Below are 18,863 nucleotides of genomic sequence, written 5' to 3' on the forward strand. Positions count from 1 at the left end.
GGCCAGAAGGGGGAGGAGGCCACATTCAGCCTTCAGGAGAGCCACCTTTGGGAGGAGAGGCACAGGCACAAGGGTGCAGGGCCAAGAGGAAGTGCAAGGCAAAAGGGGCTACAGAAGATGCCAATATCCTGCTGCCAGTGTTTACATGCAGCGAAGCAGCTACCCCAAGATGTCTGAGGTCCAGTGCTGAAGGAGGCTCCATCTCTCAAGGGAGACAGTCACCACCATCTGTCAGATGATAGGCCCTGAGATCTCTGCAAACTGTGTGGGTGGGCACCCCATGCCTGCAGCTCTAAAGGTCACAGCTGCCCTCAACTTCTATGCCTCCGGCTCTTTCCAGGGTCGGTGGGTGACCTCTGCAGAATCTCCCAGTCAGCTGTCTACACTTGTGTCAAGCAGGTGACAGACGCTGTATTCAGGATTGCATTGACTTTCATCTGTCTAGCTGGCATTGTCCTCCGACTGCCAGCGCCCTGGGCACACACTGTCTCTGCCCGCCCCTCAAGCGAGTGTGAAGTGCCCTCACCACCATGCCCTGGGACATTAGCCAAAGATCTAATTCCCACCGAGGTTCTAGTATCTGCGCTGATGCCTGCCTGGCTGAGATGCTGGAGAGTGCATTTGCTCGGGGGTTTCAGGGATGAGAGGTGGGCCCTCTGTCTTCTCCTCCTGGCCTTGCTCCAGTGATCCTGAAAGGACGAAAAAAGACATTTGATTAGTTACGGTGCAGACAACGTCAACTTGCATTCAAGTCCCCCAGATCATTATGCACTCATCCTTCCATGATCAAGGGTAAACCCATGTTGCTAACTTCAATCATGGAGCATTCAGCATTGCTATGGCTTTTGTGACACACATGATGACCTGAGTGCTCGCCAAACATACCTCCCCGTGGCACCCCCAGCCTCACTGCCACCGGTGGACCTCTCAAGGTCCATGACCTGCTGCTTGAAAGCCATTAAGATGGCCAATTAGGCCTGCCCTCCGCCAGTCCACATTTGTTCTGACGTAATGTGCGGAGTCTTTTTCTGAAAAGGAGAGAGGAGCATTGATTAGTCCAGCCTGCACCTGAATTTCCATCACATCCCTGCCAACCCAGCCAGTGTGGCACATTGCAGGACTACAGTTCTTCATCACCCCACAGCTGCCCCACACTCACCCAAACAGGCCAGGTCTGACACCCACACCCCCACCAACCCCCACCCCCATTACCCAAATGCAGCCTTCATCACATGTGGCACCATAAGGTGCCACTTTGCTAAACAAGGAGGCACAAGCACGTGGAGCAGAAACTCCAGAAGATGGATTGGTGCCCTGCCAACTGGAAGCTCCCCTCCCAGCATGTTAGCACCCTGACTTCAACATGCTTTGCAGTTCCAGCACTCTGGCTAGTTGCAGACCCTTGACTTTCAAACCCATTCTATATTCTGGGTGTCAGTGTCACACATGCTGCGGATGCAGAACACATCCTAGCTCAACCCTCTTGGTGAACTGGGTGTGGGCAATCTCTGCTGGCATACCCAGCAAGGGATCCATGCCGTGAGGGATTCAGTGATGTTACTGTACTGAGGTAGGGGGGGTTGGGGGTGGTATGGCGGAAAAGGTGACGATTGCATTTAGTGACTTGAGGCAACATGTACTCACCCATCCCGAGTGCAGGAGATCATTGAACCCTTTGCGGCACTAGAGCCACGTGCACCGCACCACATCAAGGGGGCTAACACTTGACCACCTTCTCCCATGCACGTTTGGCCAGGTGGGGGGACCTTCGCCTTCCGTTCCTCAGAAGAAGGACCTCCCACTGCACTGCCACCTCCTCCAGGACGGCAGCTAGGCACTCACCTGAAAAACGATGGGCACACTGCCCCACTGGCCTGCCCTGATAGCCTACCCTCTGGACTTGCTTTATAACATTACCCCTCTGCAGAGCCCTTCGCCCAGCTATTGCAAGCAGCCTTTCCAAGCCTGCCAAGCCTTCCTTTATACAAGCCGCTAGGTCGCCATTGGACCCAGCGGGCTGAGCGTGCTAGCCACCACCTGCCCACTCCCACTATGCACAGGAGTCGTGAAGTACGCTGGGCAGGTCTTAATTGGCCCGCCTGCGTAAAATGGCGGAGCAGACCCGATCACAGCCAGGGATCGGGCGCACTCCCGACCGTCCCGCCCGATGTGGGGAAAATTCTCTCCTTAGAGAACTAAGCCATAGTTATTGTGACTGATCTTTAGGGGGCGATGATGGACAAAGCAAAGGCCTTTCTAAAAATGTACATGGTCATACAGAACAAAGAGGGAGGAAAATGTATAGTTTGGTTCCTTTTGCTTTCTCCCCCTCCCCCCCCCATTTTGGTTCTCTCTTTAATGCAATACCTGAAATGGGGAATTCAGCTGTACCGTGGAAACTGTATCATCATCTCTTGGGAGAAATGAATGGTTGCAAATTGTTAATTGTGAAAATGGTAATACAAATAATGCTGTTTTGTTGCTAATAGAACTTAAGGTTTGTTTAATCTTCAGGTTGCCTTTTCCACATGTAAATGTATCCTTGCTAAATTTAAAGCTACAGTGCCCCAGAAATGCAATTTAAAACATACTCTGTTTCAAGGATTCTTAAAGGGAATGTTAAATAGTGTACTTTGAAAATTGCAATGACTTCTTCTGTGCAATACATCTTGTTGCCATCACTCACAGGCCAAAGTTCAAATGAGCATTTTATGGTGCATCAAATAGTTGTATGGGAACATGTCAACATTAATTCACTATCTCTCCATTCTTAAACATCTTGAATAGTTTGTTCATTTTTATTGCAGGGTGCATCTCTTCTGTCCTGCTGAACCTCTAGTCCATACAGTATTTCTTCTTTCTTAACATTTATTTCCTTTTGTGCATCTCTGGTGGAAGGTTGAACTCACTAAGCTGGTGTCTGAATAATTCACAAATTCTTATTCCTTTTCTAAGCATCTGATTATTTTAAGTTTGTCCGGTAATGTGACAGGACATAATTGAATACACAGTGCTCTAATCTATGATCGTGGCAGGAAGGAATTGAGTTAATGTTTTTAATGTTGTGGATAGAAATTTGAAACAAATTTGAAACCTCTACTGTAGTAACTGGTCATGTAGAGGATTGACATTAATCTAGAAGGCCTCCATCCAGGCAGATTGAATGTGGGGGGGTGGGGGGGGAAGAGCAGGAGTTAGGGAGAAGAGCTAAATCCAGTATAAAAATATTACTTTTGCACTTCTGCAAGATTATTGATATCAAAATGTCAACATACAGTTCTATGTTTGAGTTGAAATAACAAACATACATAAATTGGAATGAATCAATTAAAATATTTAATGGACAAACAATAAAATTGGTAGTAAATAGTCATTTGGTAGTACAGAACTTGAGTATTGCCAAAAGAAAAGACATGCTGTCAAAGCTTTTCATTTTGCGCTTTTAGGACAGATTTGCAAGAATACCAATTGTAAAAGAAATGACAATTTATACTGCATGAGAAGAATGCTGATTAGTTGGTAGAGGTGTTGCCATGGAGAATGCATCAGAGAACAGTTAACTGCCAAGCTTTTGTTTGAATTCAGATCAGGTAGGTTGATTCTGGTCAAAGCATTGACATGGGAAATGAACCAGGGAATGGCTGCCCCCACAACCCCCCCCTCCAAGCTTTTGTTTAGTTGAAAGGGATGCAATACATGGACATAATCCTTAAGTCTGCAAAGGATAGGGCCCTGTGTCTGAATATATGTAGCTTCTAGTACGTGTAAGTGAGCCACACTGCGAGCCCAACTGATAATGTTAAATTGGCCGTCAGTGTAATTCTTAGCACAATCAGAATTGTTTAGCAGGCACTGTCCAATTGCGGAATCACATCTAGTGTTGGACACTATGATTTGAGTTTTGCAAGCGTTGGCTGGTTGGGTACGGTCAGTACTTTGCCTGTTGGAAACAGCTGAAGAGATGTGCTGTTTGATACGATCCACTAGTCATTGGGACGTACTGCTTACGTACTGGCACTGAAATTCATATACCACATTACTCATTCGTGTGATAGGCAGAATGTCTTTTTGGCTTGAGGACAGCACTCTGTTAGTGGAAAGTACCACTCATGTTGGTACTGCACAGTAGCAGTGTGAAATGGCTAGCTTCACCTGTTGCTCAAATTTTTAAAACACCTTACCCCTTCCAGGGTAATCTGAAGTAGACTGGGCACTTTTCAGGACTGAAAGTGTTAGCCTTGGGCTCATTCTTAAGTTTGCTTGATGCATAGCAAGAAATTGGCACTCTTTTCATTCAGTATCAATTGTTGTTCCCTTTACAATTGGTATTCCTAGGAATCTATCCTAATGAGTACAAGACGTGCTTTAACAGCATGTCTCTGTTATTTTCAGCAATACTCCAAGAATTGGTAGTCTGGGAGAATGAAAATAAGTGGGCTTTCAAAAAAATGTATCTTGTGATCATCCCAGGAAGGACTAGTTTTCTCTTTCTCCATTCCCTAAGGAGTCATACAGCGAAACAGTGCAGCGGAATCAAAACTGGTCTACTAACTTTGTCATGCTGCATTTTGATGCCCCAGCAAGCAGCATCACTATGCAGTCCTATCTTACAAATATATTTGATTAAAGAATGTTATGCCATCTCTAAGCACCTTTTGTTTGCAATGTCAAGAATGCTACCTGTACATACCAGTAATAATTGATCCCTGTGGTATATGGCAGATGAAAACATTTTTTTAAAAATTCACTTTCTCCCACTTCTCATTTTCTTTTAGGACTACTGGAGCACCAACGCAGGGGAATATGGTAATAATTATTGAATTGCATTTTATAGAAGGTACAAAATAGGATGTTCACTTTATTTTTCACGAGAGAGAACTTTGAAATGATGAAATCTTCTTATTGTACAATGCCAATGCACAATTAATGTTGGATAAAATTTGATTACCTAATTTATGTATTTCTAAAAACTTTGTTCATGTATTTCTGTTAAGGATAAAAAACAATATTTTCCATCAGATAGTTAATTATAAGAAATAATTTTCCCCTCTCTTCACTGCCCCAAAAAATGATCAGACGTGTTGCATATGAACTGTTCCTAATACTATCAATTTCATAGATCATGTGGTCATATATCAATAACTATTGTTACCTGATGTTCAGTTTCTTGTCTGTTAACCAATCCTCTATCCATACTAATATGTTCCCCCAACTCCATGAGCCCTTATCTTGTACATTAACCTTTTTGTGTGGGACCATAATTGGAAATCCAAGTATGCTACCATCAACTGAAGTAAAAGTAAAAGCAAAATACTGCTGAAGATCTGAAATAAAAACAAAGTGCAGGGAAAGCTCAGCAGGTCGGGCAGCACCTGTGGAGAGAGAAACAGTTAAAATTTCAAGTCCGCTATATAGTTCCATGTTTTCTCACTCGAATAGCAGTGTTATATTTGTTAACTTTGGAACCCTTCCAAGTCTAGGGAATTTTTGAAAATCATAATCAGTGCATCCACTGTCTCTGCAGCAACCTCTTTTATTCCCCTCAATGTCTCTGCCATTTCCTCATTCCGCATGATAAATTATTCGCTCTCTGCCACTAAGGGACCAACCGTTATTTTGTTTACACTCCTCCTCCTATGTGTGTACTTGTAAAATTTCTTGCAATCTTTTTATATTCCTGGCTAGTTTACTCTCATTCTATTTTTTTTTTGTTTTTTTATTAACTTTTTTTGACCCTTTGTTGGTTTCTAAAATACTTCCAATCCTCAGGCTTACTACTATTTTTTGCAGCCTCTTCTTTTAATCTAATACTATTCTTAACTTCCCTTGTCAGTCATGGATGGAGCTTGCTGAATTTTTGTTCTTTAATGGAATGTATTTTTTGTTGAACATTTTGAGTTATTTATTTAAATGTTTCCTGCTGCTTATTAGCCACCATACCTTTTAGTCTACTTACCTAATCAATCTTAGTCAGCTCTCCCTTCATATCCATGTAATGGATTTGTTTAAGTTTAAGCTCCTTGTTTGGGACTGGAATATGTTGCTTTCAAAATTAATATGAAATTCAATTGTATTTTAATCACTTTTTCTCTAGGAGATTTTTTACTACGCATTCTCTGGTTAATCTTGCCTCGTTGCACAATGCTCAGTCTAAAATAGCTTTATCCCTAGTTGATTTCGCATTGTATTCTTCCAGGAAACTTATGAAAGCATTATAAAAACTCAGCTTCCAGTATTTGATTAGCCCAACTATATGAAGATTAATGTCTCCCTAATTATTATATTGCCTTTGTTACAAGCTCAAATTATTTCTTGCTTAATGCTCTGTCCAATGGTGTAACTACTGTTAGGAGGCCTAGAAACTACTCCCACTATCGTTTTTTGATCCTTGTTATTCCTAATCTCCACCCATGCTGATTCTACTTCCTGATCTTCTAAATCAGAATCCTTTTTCACTATTGCCCTTATGTCATCCTTTACTATGAAGGCTATTCCTGTTCCTTTTTCATTCCGTCCATCTTTTTAAATGTTGTACACCCTGGAATATTTATTTTCCAACCTTGGTCACCTTAAAAGCCTCTCTGCAATGATGATGAGATATAAACCATTTTTTTGTGCCACTTGTTCATTTATCTTTTTGTGAATGCTTTGTGCATTCAGATAAAAAGCATTTTTTTGCATAGATCTTATTTACTGATGCACTATTATGGTTAAACACAGTCCCTTCCTGTCCCACTCTGGTGTAGCGATTTTAGTAAAGTCCAGCATAGATTGTTGTGACCTTTCTCTTTAAATTTCTAAATCTCCCTTCACCAGAACCCTCCCCACCTTGCTTTTATTTTTAAGTCCTATAGTTGACTAACTATACGATTCGCCAATCTCATGTTTTTTCCTTGTATCTTTCTCCAATCTTGCGTGTTGGGGTACTCTCCGCTCAGCCAACATTGCCTTTCTGTGTATCTCTTGTCCCACTGCTATATCTTTTGTAGCAGAACTTTCAGCAATTTCAGGCTAGAATTTGTTTCCCCGCAACCCTTGCTGCCAGCCCCCACCTTCAAAAACCTTCTCAAAACCCCTCTGTCTGACTTTGCCACCTTGCCTAAATCTTTCTATCGCTATTGTTCAATATCTAGTTTATGTCTTGTACATTAAAGACATTATATAAATGCTATTTTGTTGGTACAGTTTTTGGAGTGTTGTTAAATATCTTCCAAAGTGTGGCATCCAGGCTGCCTACAGTACTCGATGTATAATCTGGCCACTGCAGATTATGCAAGCTCAGCATGCATTCAGCAGATTTACATTCCATTTTCTGGCTTTATGTTCAGCATTTTATTAACTTGAGTTGGTTTGCCACAATATTGATGTCATTATTACTCACTCATGCCATTAAGCCTCTTAATTCTACTATTTTTATTTTCTACTTGTATGTTACTTCACTAAATTTGCAGTTGCTTGCATTTATCAGTAGCAAGCATCATTTTTCAGCTGTTCATTTGCATAAATGATTCAAATTATTAGTTAAATTTTAAGAAATTCTCTTTGTCACTCACTTTAAATCCTTTATTTCTCCATTTGCTCATAATGCAACCCTTTGACACTAAAAAAACAATCTTGTAAATCTTCTCTATATCACCTCAATGACTATAGTGTTTCCTCGGTGACCAAAGGAACTCTGTATTCAGTGCTGTTTGGCAAGAGCACAGTACAGTTTTAGCATGATATCGTACATGTATCCAACTATCCCAGCAATATAATTTGGTATAATGGTTGAGCTTGCTACATGAGAAACTGATGAGATGTAGCTCTGCATCATTGGACAATAAATGCTCGCCTAGCCAGCGATGCCCATATCCCTTGAATTATTTTTTTTTAAAATGGTTCCCGGTGAGCCCTGGATCTCAATCATGCAGTTCTTACAAGTTAGTGAATGTAAACCAAACAATTCTCAACATCATTAAATGTATCAGTTTTGGATTTTATATAGGAGCTGACATAGTGATTCTAATATAGAACCACTCCATTCCTCAAAACTAGAGCTCAGTGTTTTCAGGGGCTGAATTTGGTGCTAGTAAAGCTGCTGTAAATAGATTTATTTTCATGCAACTTTATGAAACTTGTACAACAGAGTTCCACTGGGCAAATCAGTGCAAAACTGCAGGCATGTGTCAACACTCACTTGTGCTGGTTTCAGTACTCATTGAACTGAATATTAACAGCATTCTGCATTGTTCTATAGTTAGTTACAAGGATATGTTTTAAAGTGATCTAGAGTGGTCACATTTTCTTTGTTCTGCTCTCTATAAAAGTGCTTGTATTTTTTTGGATGTGACGCTGAGTAGCATTTGTTGTTTTCATAAATATATGATTTTTTGGCTAATTTTGGAATACTTTATTCATGCTCGAAATCCAAATTCTATACTTATAAATAATTAAAATATGTCCAATTGCAGATCAACACCAATACTGCTTTGAGGGTCAAAAGACAAATCTTTAATAGCCCATTTCAACAATGGATGAAAATAATGGAAATTATTGTATCATTTTGCTATTTTATTGCTCAAACTATTGTTGTGTTTAAGTTACTAGAGCTGTGGGAATTGAATATTGGGAATCTGCAAGCTTAATCAAATTCATTTTGCACGCTTGAGTATTTAAAATATTTTCTATGCCAATCAACTCTCTGAATATAAAATTAATGCACCTTGTGGTTTTGACATCTGAGTAAGTATCTCACGAGCTGTGTAGAAAGATACATCTGCAGTAATAGAACCAATCCAGAGTTTTAGTGTAACGGTTTGCTTATTAAATTACTGTACTATATTTGAGAGAGGAACTGGACTAGTTTGGTTTAATGTGATCTCTGAGAAGTCTAATATGGTTGAATGTAAAGCAAAAACCAGATCTTCCTCCTGAGATGATGGGAAATTGACAGTAGTTGGTTCTGGAGCTCAAATGCTCAGAAGGTTTCCTTTCATTAAAATTACTTTACAAAGATATTTTGAGTTAGTTAAAATTTGAGGAGATTCAGACTTCATGGTTGTGCAAATAGTGAGTTCAATAAACAGATTTCACTACATACTTAAAAGGTTTTTTCTATGTATCCTTCTCCTTCCAGGGCTCTCCAGAAAACACAGGATCATCTCCCACTTCTAGTCCAGCAAAGGTGGCCGATACATCTGCAGTAGTCGATCTCTTTTCGCCCCCACCCTCTGTAGTTCCAACAAAGTGAGTCTATCCTTAATCTGGAAGGTTTTGTTGTAATGTTGCTGGATCTTTTGGCTCTTAGTCTTTCTATGCTATTTGCATCTTGCTAAATCTAGTGAAAATATTTGTCAGCTTGGAACATATCTATAGAGATACAAATGTTTTTATATGTAATTATCATATTTACAAGTGGCATGCAAATTAGTAAAGCTGCAACTCCAAAGTAAACTTATTCAGATACATTGATGACATGTCAATTCCTATTTGAAATTAGTTTTATCAGTTTTCCCGCATAATCTTAGATGATCTTTAGCTGCAGATGAATTCAAAGTTGTAATTAGCATGAAAATTAAATTTATCCCAGGCATTGAAAAAGAAATGGTGGAAATTAAGTACTTGAAAAAGGCAGTGTTGGCCAAGTTGTGGGATTCACCTTATTTTAAGGATGGACTTTGGGCAACATTTAGGAGAGAATTTTATATATATTTAACTGTTTGAAAGCAAACACAATACACTAGTGTCTTTTGGACAACTAACTTATAATGTGGAGAGCTTTTGGCTATATCACTGGAGTGCATCCACTTTTTTTTTTGCACACTATGTAGAGCCGTATAGGGTAATGCACAGTAATATGTTAATGTACCTAGGAGAAAGTATTTAAAGGTTTTGCATATAGAGTTACCTGTGCTATTGGGGTTATGTTTTTGAGTTTTTATACTTAAGGTTTTTTCAGTTATTATGGACTGAAGCAGTCCATGTCCAAATGCAGCAAGACCTGGACAGTATCCGGGCTTGGGATGGCAAATGGCACATAACATTCGTGCCACACAAGTGCCAAGCAATGATCATCTCCAACAAGAGAGGATCTAACCATTGCCCCATGACATTCAATGGCATTGCCATCTCTGAATCCCCCACTATCAACGTCCTGGAGGTTGTCATTGACCAGAAACTGAACTGGACCAGCCACATAAATACTGTGTCTACAAGAGCAGGTCAGTGTATAGGAATCCTGTGGTGGGTAACTCACTTCCTAACTCCCCAAATCCTATCCATCATTTACAAAGCACAAGTCAGGAGTGTGATGGAATAAAAATTTAAACATTTTAGGTACAATCTGTTGGCAAATGAATTGAATTGTAACCATTTAAACAATAGCACGAGCAAATTCAAGATTTTCATTGATTGTTACTTACGTCTCCTTAGCATATGATACCACAAAGTCACTATTTCTGCATCAACATGAGAAACTGAGCATTGAAACACTATCCCTATGTAGTGGTTAGCTGCTGACTAACCAGCATTTTTAGCCTGTCTGTGATTCATTTTGACTTCAAATGGTTCTGAAACCAGGTAAAAGCTGTCAAATATAAACCCATGTCACAGCTTTGGGCTACAGAGCTATCCATCTAATGAGCTAGGAGGGGACACACCCGCTTCCATTTCATTTAACTGATTCAAGCGTTCCCTTGATTCTCGAAAGCAAAGACTTGAAAACTGCCTGAGCAAATATAGCTGCCACTAACAGTAAAGTTCAAAGATGCCTCCTAACTTATGTTTGAATTGAATGGCTCGACCCTCTACCTAGAATATCCCATCCCACCCGGAGCAATTCATTTGACACTTAGTAACCATATTTTGAATACAGTACTCTATGCAAACAGATTTCCAATTTACATAAAAATATCCCCTTAGTTCTTATGTCAGCCGCTCGACTGGGCCTGGATTGTATTGAAAACCTGTATTCTTTTGAGGCAAATTTTAAACCTTAACCCTTTATCTACCATGACCTGTAAAACGAAAGTTCATAAACTAGCCCATCATAGATAAAATAATTTTTTGTCACGTTTTTTAGAAAAATTGGAGTTTTTTATAAACCATAGAAATAGTTACTTAACTGATACAAAAGCAGATAATGAAAATCAGAAATAACAATGGAAAATGCTAGAAATACTCAACAGGTCAGGCTGCATCTGTGGAGAAAGTGTTAACATTTCAGGTAAATGATCTTTCATCTGAACTGATCATCCATCTGAAAAACTAACATTTTCTCTTTCCACAGATGCCACCAGATCTGAGTATTGGCACATTATTCTTCATTTTGTTAACTAATCTGGTCTCTGTTGTGGTATTGACAGAACCAGAAGCACCCAAATTTAACCTGTTTTGGGTTAGCTGATCTGCAGTCACTTGATGCAAAAGTGATTCAGTTTGAAACCCTTAAGCAACAGAGGAAAAAATAAGAACAGGCTCCTAGTTCCTACTTAGCTAGCCCTGCTTAAAGAGTTGCTGATATGGCATTCCGCATGGAAGAAGACATTAGCTACGAGGCTCACAATTTTTAAAAACGGCTACTTATTATCAGAAGGTATATTAGTCCCTAAATTGTGAGGCACAACTCAAGCCAAGCTTTTGTTGGGAATTTGGTATTTTGGTGTTCAGGCCTAATATTAGCACATTGCATTGCATTGCATCTCACAACACAGAAAAATGCCTGAGAGAAGCTGCAGTACTATATGCAAGCTTAATTGTATAGCAAAGATTATAATTCGGCGCTGTTCTGAAATTCACATTGTTCATGAGTTTGATTCCCACGGCTTACCTTGCTTTTAATCCCTTGGTTTGTTCAGCTGAGGCTTGATTCTTGAAGCAGGGTTGCAGTTTCAAATGTTGATTCCAAACCTGTGCTATTGTGGAAGAAATATTAATATTAAATACATTAATGTAATTAACATTATTTTACTTGTATATTGTTCCTGGCGTTACTTTATTTTGCTTGGAGAGTGCCATTTTTATTATATTTATGCAATGCTTCTTTGCCAAACTTCACTTAGGGTATTGTTACTTGCTGTTGCAAATGAACTTGCAGCAGACAAATCCTTCAAGGTTCCTATTGTGCTGCATGATGTAAATGAGGAATAAAAGTTCAGAAGGGAACAGGAAAATATAGATGCAGTGACACACCTGTCACTATCTATGTAGCCATATTTAAATGCCTACAATCTCGTATCTAGTTTTTACCATTTCCACCTTGCAAGAATAGCTGGCACTTAGCTGTGCTATCTTCTCCAAGCTAATCTTAAGTCAATTTATGTAATCGAGTTGCAAGGGTTACTGCAGCATTAACCTTTTGTACACAGAATCCCTCAAGCAACTGTAATCATCTTAATAAAAACAAAAAATGCTGGAAAAACTCAGCAGGCCTAACAGCATATGTGGAGAGAGGAACAGAGTTAACTTTCTGGGTCCGTATGACTTTGCTACAGCACAGAATTGAGTACCGCTTGCAAATGTAATGATTTTGCATTGAGTTTCTGAATCCAAATTAATGATAGAACAGTATAACAGGGCTCAGTATGTTTGTTTTTGAACACTTACAGAAAGTGCAACTGCTCCAGTTTTATGTACCTAAATATATGGTTTAACTGCCCCAATTAATGAAATAAACTATTTTTAGATATAAATGACCTTTTTAATTCTATACTGCTTTAACCTACTACTCCCCACCCCTTCCCCCACCCCTCAAGCACCTCATTTTGACCTTTTTTTTTAACATCTTGGGCACAACTGGACTCCTATTACAAACACCACTTGGGGAATAATATATCCAGATAGAACTCAGAGGCTTAGCACAGAGGATGACAGTCCCCAAAGTCTTTGCAATTATTGTTTCTGAGGATAATGATTTTATTCAAAAGTGTTTTTATTGTAATAATAAATGCAATAAGACCATTTGATATATCAGTGTCTGCTCTAAGGAAGGACTACATGTTTATTACAATTGCACCTATTTTGTAGTAAGTACCTGAATTTGAATGGAAGAAGTATTTTGATAGTTTGAAATAGTTATTAATGGTGTTTCCTTTTCTACTTCAGTGCATCTAAATTGTCCAGTGATCTTCTTGATCTACAACCAGATTTTACATCTACAGTGCAATCAACAGTGGCTGCTAATCCACCAGCCAGTGCTTGGGGAGGTAAGAATGGTGCATTGCAAACTACTTTTAACCTGCTGGCAAAATATTCTTAAATTGATTGTGTGCTTTCAATTTGGGACTCAGAAAATCAATAAATGGGTGGCTGGTACTGAATCCTCCTGGTTATTTCTCTTTGCCACTATTGATTTTTGGAGAAGGGTTTCTGTTGGAATGAGTGTTGTATTGTGTAGTTGCTGGCGCAGTTCTTTGGTACAGATTTTTTTTTTAATCTACTTAAATCTAGATACAAAAAAAGTTGGTCTGTAGTCAAAATAAAAATGTGATATAGGAAGAAAAACTATCCTCTTGTAAAAACGTTTAATTAGTTTTGTTTTGTTTATGGTTTGAGTATGTTCTCATTAAGTGATTTAAACCAATTTCCAATATTCAAGTTACATAATCAACGTGTTATATATTTTGAAGGTTGAAAGATTTTTGTATTGTATTAAATACTAGCAACATTAAGTGGGTTCATTTAATAATGAAACAAAATCCCACTTAAGAGAATAAAATATCACCTTGCTCATTCTTTTATGACTGTCAATGTTTTTCAGACTATTTAATCAAATTGGGTAGCAGGTTTAAATGACAAGCAGCAGCTCCATTTCAAAACACTTAAGAGCTTTTGCTCTTTGCTTTTATCTCTCTATGCTGAATTTCACTCGGTTGTATTGAGTAAATTGTTTGTGCCTGATATAGCAAGGGTAGAAATAGCAATAGAAGTAAAACGCAAAGTGAAGAGAATGGGTAGAATAACCATCTTAAATAAAGTTCTGGTGACAAACCAGTTATTCTATTATTTGACAGTTTGCTATTGTTCAAATAAAAATATGTTTGTGATCTTCATATCAGTCTAGCCACCAGTTCATTTGCTTTTGTCATTTTTGTAGTTAACTGTGTTGACTGTAGTTTGATGTTACCCACTGACTTGCAGCAATGCCTGATACCATGGCAAAGGATAGGCTGATAATTTTGTCTTGCTTGAATTGGCTTTAAGCAAGATGGTTTTGTCAGTAATTGTTTCTAAAATATACAAATGAGGGATATCCTGACATGGCATTTCAAGAAGAAAAATGTTGACTTCCATAAAAGCTACTTTATCTATTGTATGATAAATTTTAAATGTCTTCTGGTACTAATTAGTACACTATCTTGGACTACCTTAACTCTATTGTATAACACTAACATATAGAAATAATGGAGATCAAAATCATATTTCCACATGTATGGCACAAACAAGCAGCTTCAACTGTTTTTCTTAAGCTACAGAATATAGAAAATTATTTCTGTTAAACCTTTTTTGAGCTGATCACAATGCATTCGAAACCTTAACACGTCTATCATTTCAGGCTCACCTGCAGGGATGCTTTGTTCTGTAATTAAAAATAACATCATATTACATATACAATGTCAATGATGTAAACGGTGGAAGCAAAGGCTTTCTGTGTTGTCGTCTTATTTTGAAAATTGACATGGCACTGAAGTGGCATTTTTGTTCTGGGCAGTTCTCAATAAACTGACCTAATCTGCAAGAATCTGATAAGTTGTGGGTAGAAGGCAAAAAGCATGATGAAATAATGTTGAATGTTGCATTGTTTTCAATATTCTTGGCAATTAAATTATATACAGCAGCTAAGTTAAATTAAGATGAAAACTGTTCCAGAAATCCATTTGACAAGGCATCCTTTTTTGAACCATTATCTCTTTACACTTTTTTTTACTCTGCACTGTTGCAATGGATACAACAGATCTCTTGGGTGAAGGTGAGTAGTTTAATGTGTTTCATTTGAATTAATATTTACAAGCTGTCATCTCTCGCACATTTGCGATGCTTACTAAACTACAGAGTTGGAATCTGGCTTCAAGAGAATGTTTGTTTTTATTCTTTTTTTCTTCCCCTCCTTACTTTTGACACTTGCAATACAGATTCTTTGACTTCTCCTGCCCTTCCTAATGCCTCTGAGGCACCACCTTCTGATCCATTTGTAGCAGAGGCTTCCCTGACCACTCCTCCTACAACTGCTGATACTGCTACACCTGCTGCTGCTACTACAGCAACAACCACTGATCTGGATCTTTTTGGAGGTCAGTTTAGGTGTTTTAGCATCTCGTCTCAGTGATACTGGTATCTCCATGATGGGAGGGATCTTAGCTTTGTCGTTAAGATTTTCAGTAACTTCTGTAGTCTTTGCTTGGCTACAACTGATATGGAAATATCTCATGTTGAGCTGTTATATGTATAGATTATGGAAACTTAAGATTTAAATTAAGTAGTGATTGTGAATATTTGGTGATATTTACTGTGAAGTGAAATGACCTGAATCTTTTCAAAATCTTTACAGTTATTTAAAGTGAACCAACCTGGTACCTATTCATATCGGGCAGAAGTTTACGGCTCCCTGCTAGTGGGTTTACAGGTGGAGGGGGTGTAAAATTCACCTGGGTGGCCTCCCTGCCAGCTTCCTGCCTATCTGCTGACCTATCTGCAATTTTACGTGGGGTGCCAGCTAGTCTGATTGGCAAATCTCTGAACCGGGGCTTCTGCCTGAGCGAGGGAAGTTAGTCAAGCAGACTAACTTGGAGAAAGAAGCAGTTATTGGGGAAACTTTTAAACCCAAACTGTCCAATTTTAGCAGGGGCAGGCAGCTAACTCCCTCGCAGGAGGTGATTGACAATTTAAATATTGTAAAGAGGTATCATGCCTCACAATTTAACCCTGGCTGACTGAGTTTTTGGGGCTTCAGGAAATCTGACAGCTAAACTGAGGCGAAACTGCAAGACCCTGGAGATGAGTACCTTTACCACCTGGATCCAATCTACCTGCTTAACCAACCCCTCTCCATCCCGTGCCCTCCAACACCAGCTTTGTGATCTCCTCCACAAAGCCTCCAATCTCTGATCTCCCCAATTCTGGCTCTCAATCTTCATCTAACATCCAATCTCCCCCAATCCCAGCCTTTGGTCTGCCTGTGGTCCCTGATGACGTCCAGCCTATCCTGCCCAATCTTCCCCAGCTTTTCTCTGTTCCCTGGCTGTGGTCTTGTTCCGAGGGCCGACCTGCCCAATAGCCAATAAGCCCCTCGCTCTGGATGGCTGCAGCTTGGTAACAGAGACCAAGTGCTGATCAGATCCTGCTGTTAAATTCTGAATGACTTTGGAAAGCCTATTTTTCTGGGTTTCCTCCTGCTGCTCCTTTCTCACCTCCAAGTGCTCGGTCCTTTTTTAAAATTCTGTTTCATAGCATGGTGATGGTTGATCCAAAATATATATTGTCATAATGCATTTATGTTGATAAAGTAGGACCAATCAATGTTTAAACCAAAGAATGTGTAAAATAAATGGAAACACAGCTCCTGCAGCTATTGTAATATTGTTACCATAAAAATCAGACTTGCTTGAAAAGTAACATGATTTTCAAACCTGTTCACTTGCAATACAACTCTTTGCAGTTTAACAATTCTGGTTGCATTCATTTTCCTACTAAATCTAGATTGTCGATGTGGGTTCAAAAGTTTGACCAGGCACAAAATTAGCCTCAGTTGATAATTTATTTAATGATCATTTTTATTCCATTCTTGTAAAGAGTAAGCATCCTTGAAATTTTATCTGATAACCTAAACAAGTTAATGTACCAACACTGCTTATGTGCAAAATATAACATTTAAATCCAATGTTTGTGAGAGGAACAAATCACTCAACAAAAATGTCATAAATATGCCTTATGTGGTTGCTCAATTATCTCTGCTCTCAAGGAAACATAATCAATACAATGCAGGGCAATCAGTCTTTAATACTGCTTAGTAGTTTTTTTTTTAAGCAGCTCCTTTTTAATTCTAATTTAAAACCAACAGACATGTATTTTGTTGACTAAAAACTGTTTAATATCCAAAAATGACTACCAGGTGAGAAGTTAAATTGAAGTCCATTAAAATCTGGAGCCTTGTCAATGCCGTTTAACTAATGGCATGTTACATGTTGCCATGCAGGCACTAGCTAAGATTTTCCATACATTCATCATAGCATAGGTACGTGTGTGCATGCAACATGCAGTTTGGACCCACTCTAGTATAAATTGGCAACAGCAGCACTGTACATTTATATTGCACCTTTAATGTGTCAATGTCTCGAGCTGCTTCACAGGACTGTTGACCAGCAAGAATTGGCACTGAGCCAAAAAAGGAGATATTAGGATAGGTGATCAAAAGCTTGATCAAGAATATATGTTTTAAAGGACATCTTAAAGGTGGAGAGCAAGATGAAGAATTGGAGATGTTTAGAGCTTGGAACCTCTACAGCTGAAAGCATAACCAGCAATAGTGTACTGAAAGCTGCCAGGTGTGCACAAGAGATGACAATTGGAGGGATGCAATTCTGAGGGTTGTAGGACTAGAGGAGGTTAGAGATAGGGAAGGGGGTGAGGCCATGGAGGGATTTGAACATGAGGATTAGAAGTTTAAGATTGGCTCCTAGTCCACCAATGGCTCGATGTAAGTCATGGATGAGATGGTGTAGTAGTTTGCAAGAAGAATGGGGTCAAGAGTGGATTTTTTGAAGAAGGGGGTGACAGTGAATTTGAAAAGTAGGGAAGCGGTACTAGAGGAGAGGAATCCATTTACAATATCACTAACATGAAATCCTGGAAGGAAAGTTGGTTGATCAATAGTTTAGTGAGAATAGAGTTGAGCAAATGGATGGCGAATCTTGTGGACAAGTTGAACTTAGAATGGGTATATGAAGAGATAGATAAAGATGTAAGTTCAGGGCTAAGGCTGTTGGTGGAAACCTTGGGGAAGTTTATCTTTGTGAGATTAGAGAAGGGAAGTAAATAAAATACGGTAGTGATGGCAGGAGCTGTTGGACACATCTATTGTAAGTGTTTGCAGCTTGAGGAATTTTGGATCAGAGTTAAGGAGTTGGAATCCAAGCTGCAAATATTGCACCACATCAGGGAGGGGGAAAGTTACCTGGACACTTTGCTCCAGGAAGGGTCACACCTCTCAGATTAGGTAATTCAAATTTGGTCTGTGATCAGGGACAGGAGGGTGTGACTGCAGGTGAAGCAGGTATGGGAACCTGGGGGTAGCGTTCAAGGAACCTTGGCCCCTTCAATTGTCCAACAGTTGCAAGGTTCTTGCAGCTATGTGGATGAGAGCAGGGACTGCAGAGAAGATGACCAAACTGACAATGGCACCGTGATACAGGGAGCCATTCAAGTGGGGTGAGGAAATAGGAACGTAGTAGTAGGGGGACAGTATAATTAGGGGTATAGATGCTGTTGTTTGCAGCCGTGAGCGTTAGTCCCGTAGGCTGTGTTCCTCCCCGGTGCCAGATTAAGGGCATCTTCTCAGGGCTGGAGTGGAAGGGGAGGGACCCAGTTTTCATTGTCCAATGATAGGACATTGACATTAATAGGACTAGAAAGGAGGTTCTGTTGAAATAATTTGAACAGTTGGGAGCTAAATTAAAAAGCAGAACCTCCAAGGTAATAATCTCAGGATTTGCCATGGGCAAACTGGCATAGGGTAAATAAAGTCAAGGAGTTAAATACGTGGCTGAAAGATTGGTGTGGGAGGAATGGGTTTTAGTTGATGGACCACTGGCACCTGTACTGGGGTAGAAGGGAGCTGTTCCGGTGGGACCGGCTTCACTTGAACCATGCTGGGACCAGTGTCCTGGCAA

The 18,863-nt window shown here is 39.5% G+C and overlaps 1 protein-coding gene across 20 annotated transcripts in view; it reads left to right on the forward strand.

Annotated features, from left to right (window-relative positions):
* Positions 1-18,863, forward strand: part of snap91a (synaptosome associated protein 91a) — a 216,495-nt gene that overhangs the window by 159,405 nt on the left and 38,227 nt on the right. For 17 of the 20 annotated variants that reach the window (XM_041187597.1, XM_041187601.1, XM_041187596.1 and 14 more), the window contains 4 exons: positions 4,776-4,806; positions 9,119-9,228; positions 13,084-13,184; positions 15,111-15,269. In XM_041187597.1, the coding sequence (XP_041043531.1) occupies positions 4,776-4,806; positions 9,119-9,228; positions 13,084-13,184; positions 15,111-15,269 (401 nt within the window). The remainder of the gene's footprint in view (positions 1-4,775; positions 4,807-9,118; positions 9,229-13,083; positions 13,185-15,110; positions 15,270-18,863) is intronic. The other 3 variants (XM_041187609.1, XM_041187610.1, XM_041187615.1) reach the window with 1 other exon arrangement.

The sequence above is a fragment of the Carcharodon carcharias genome, chromosome 5 (assembly GCF_017639515.1).
Source record: "Carcharodon carcharias isolate sCarCar2 chromosome 5, sCarCar2.pri, whole genome shotgun sequence".
Lineage (NCBI taxonomy): Eukaryota > Metazoa > Chordata > Chondrichthyes > Lamniformes > Lamnidae > Carcharodon > Carcharodon carcharias.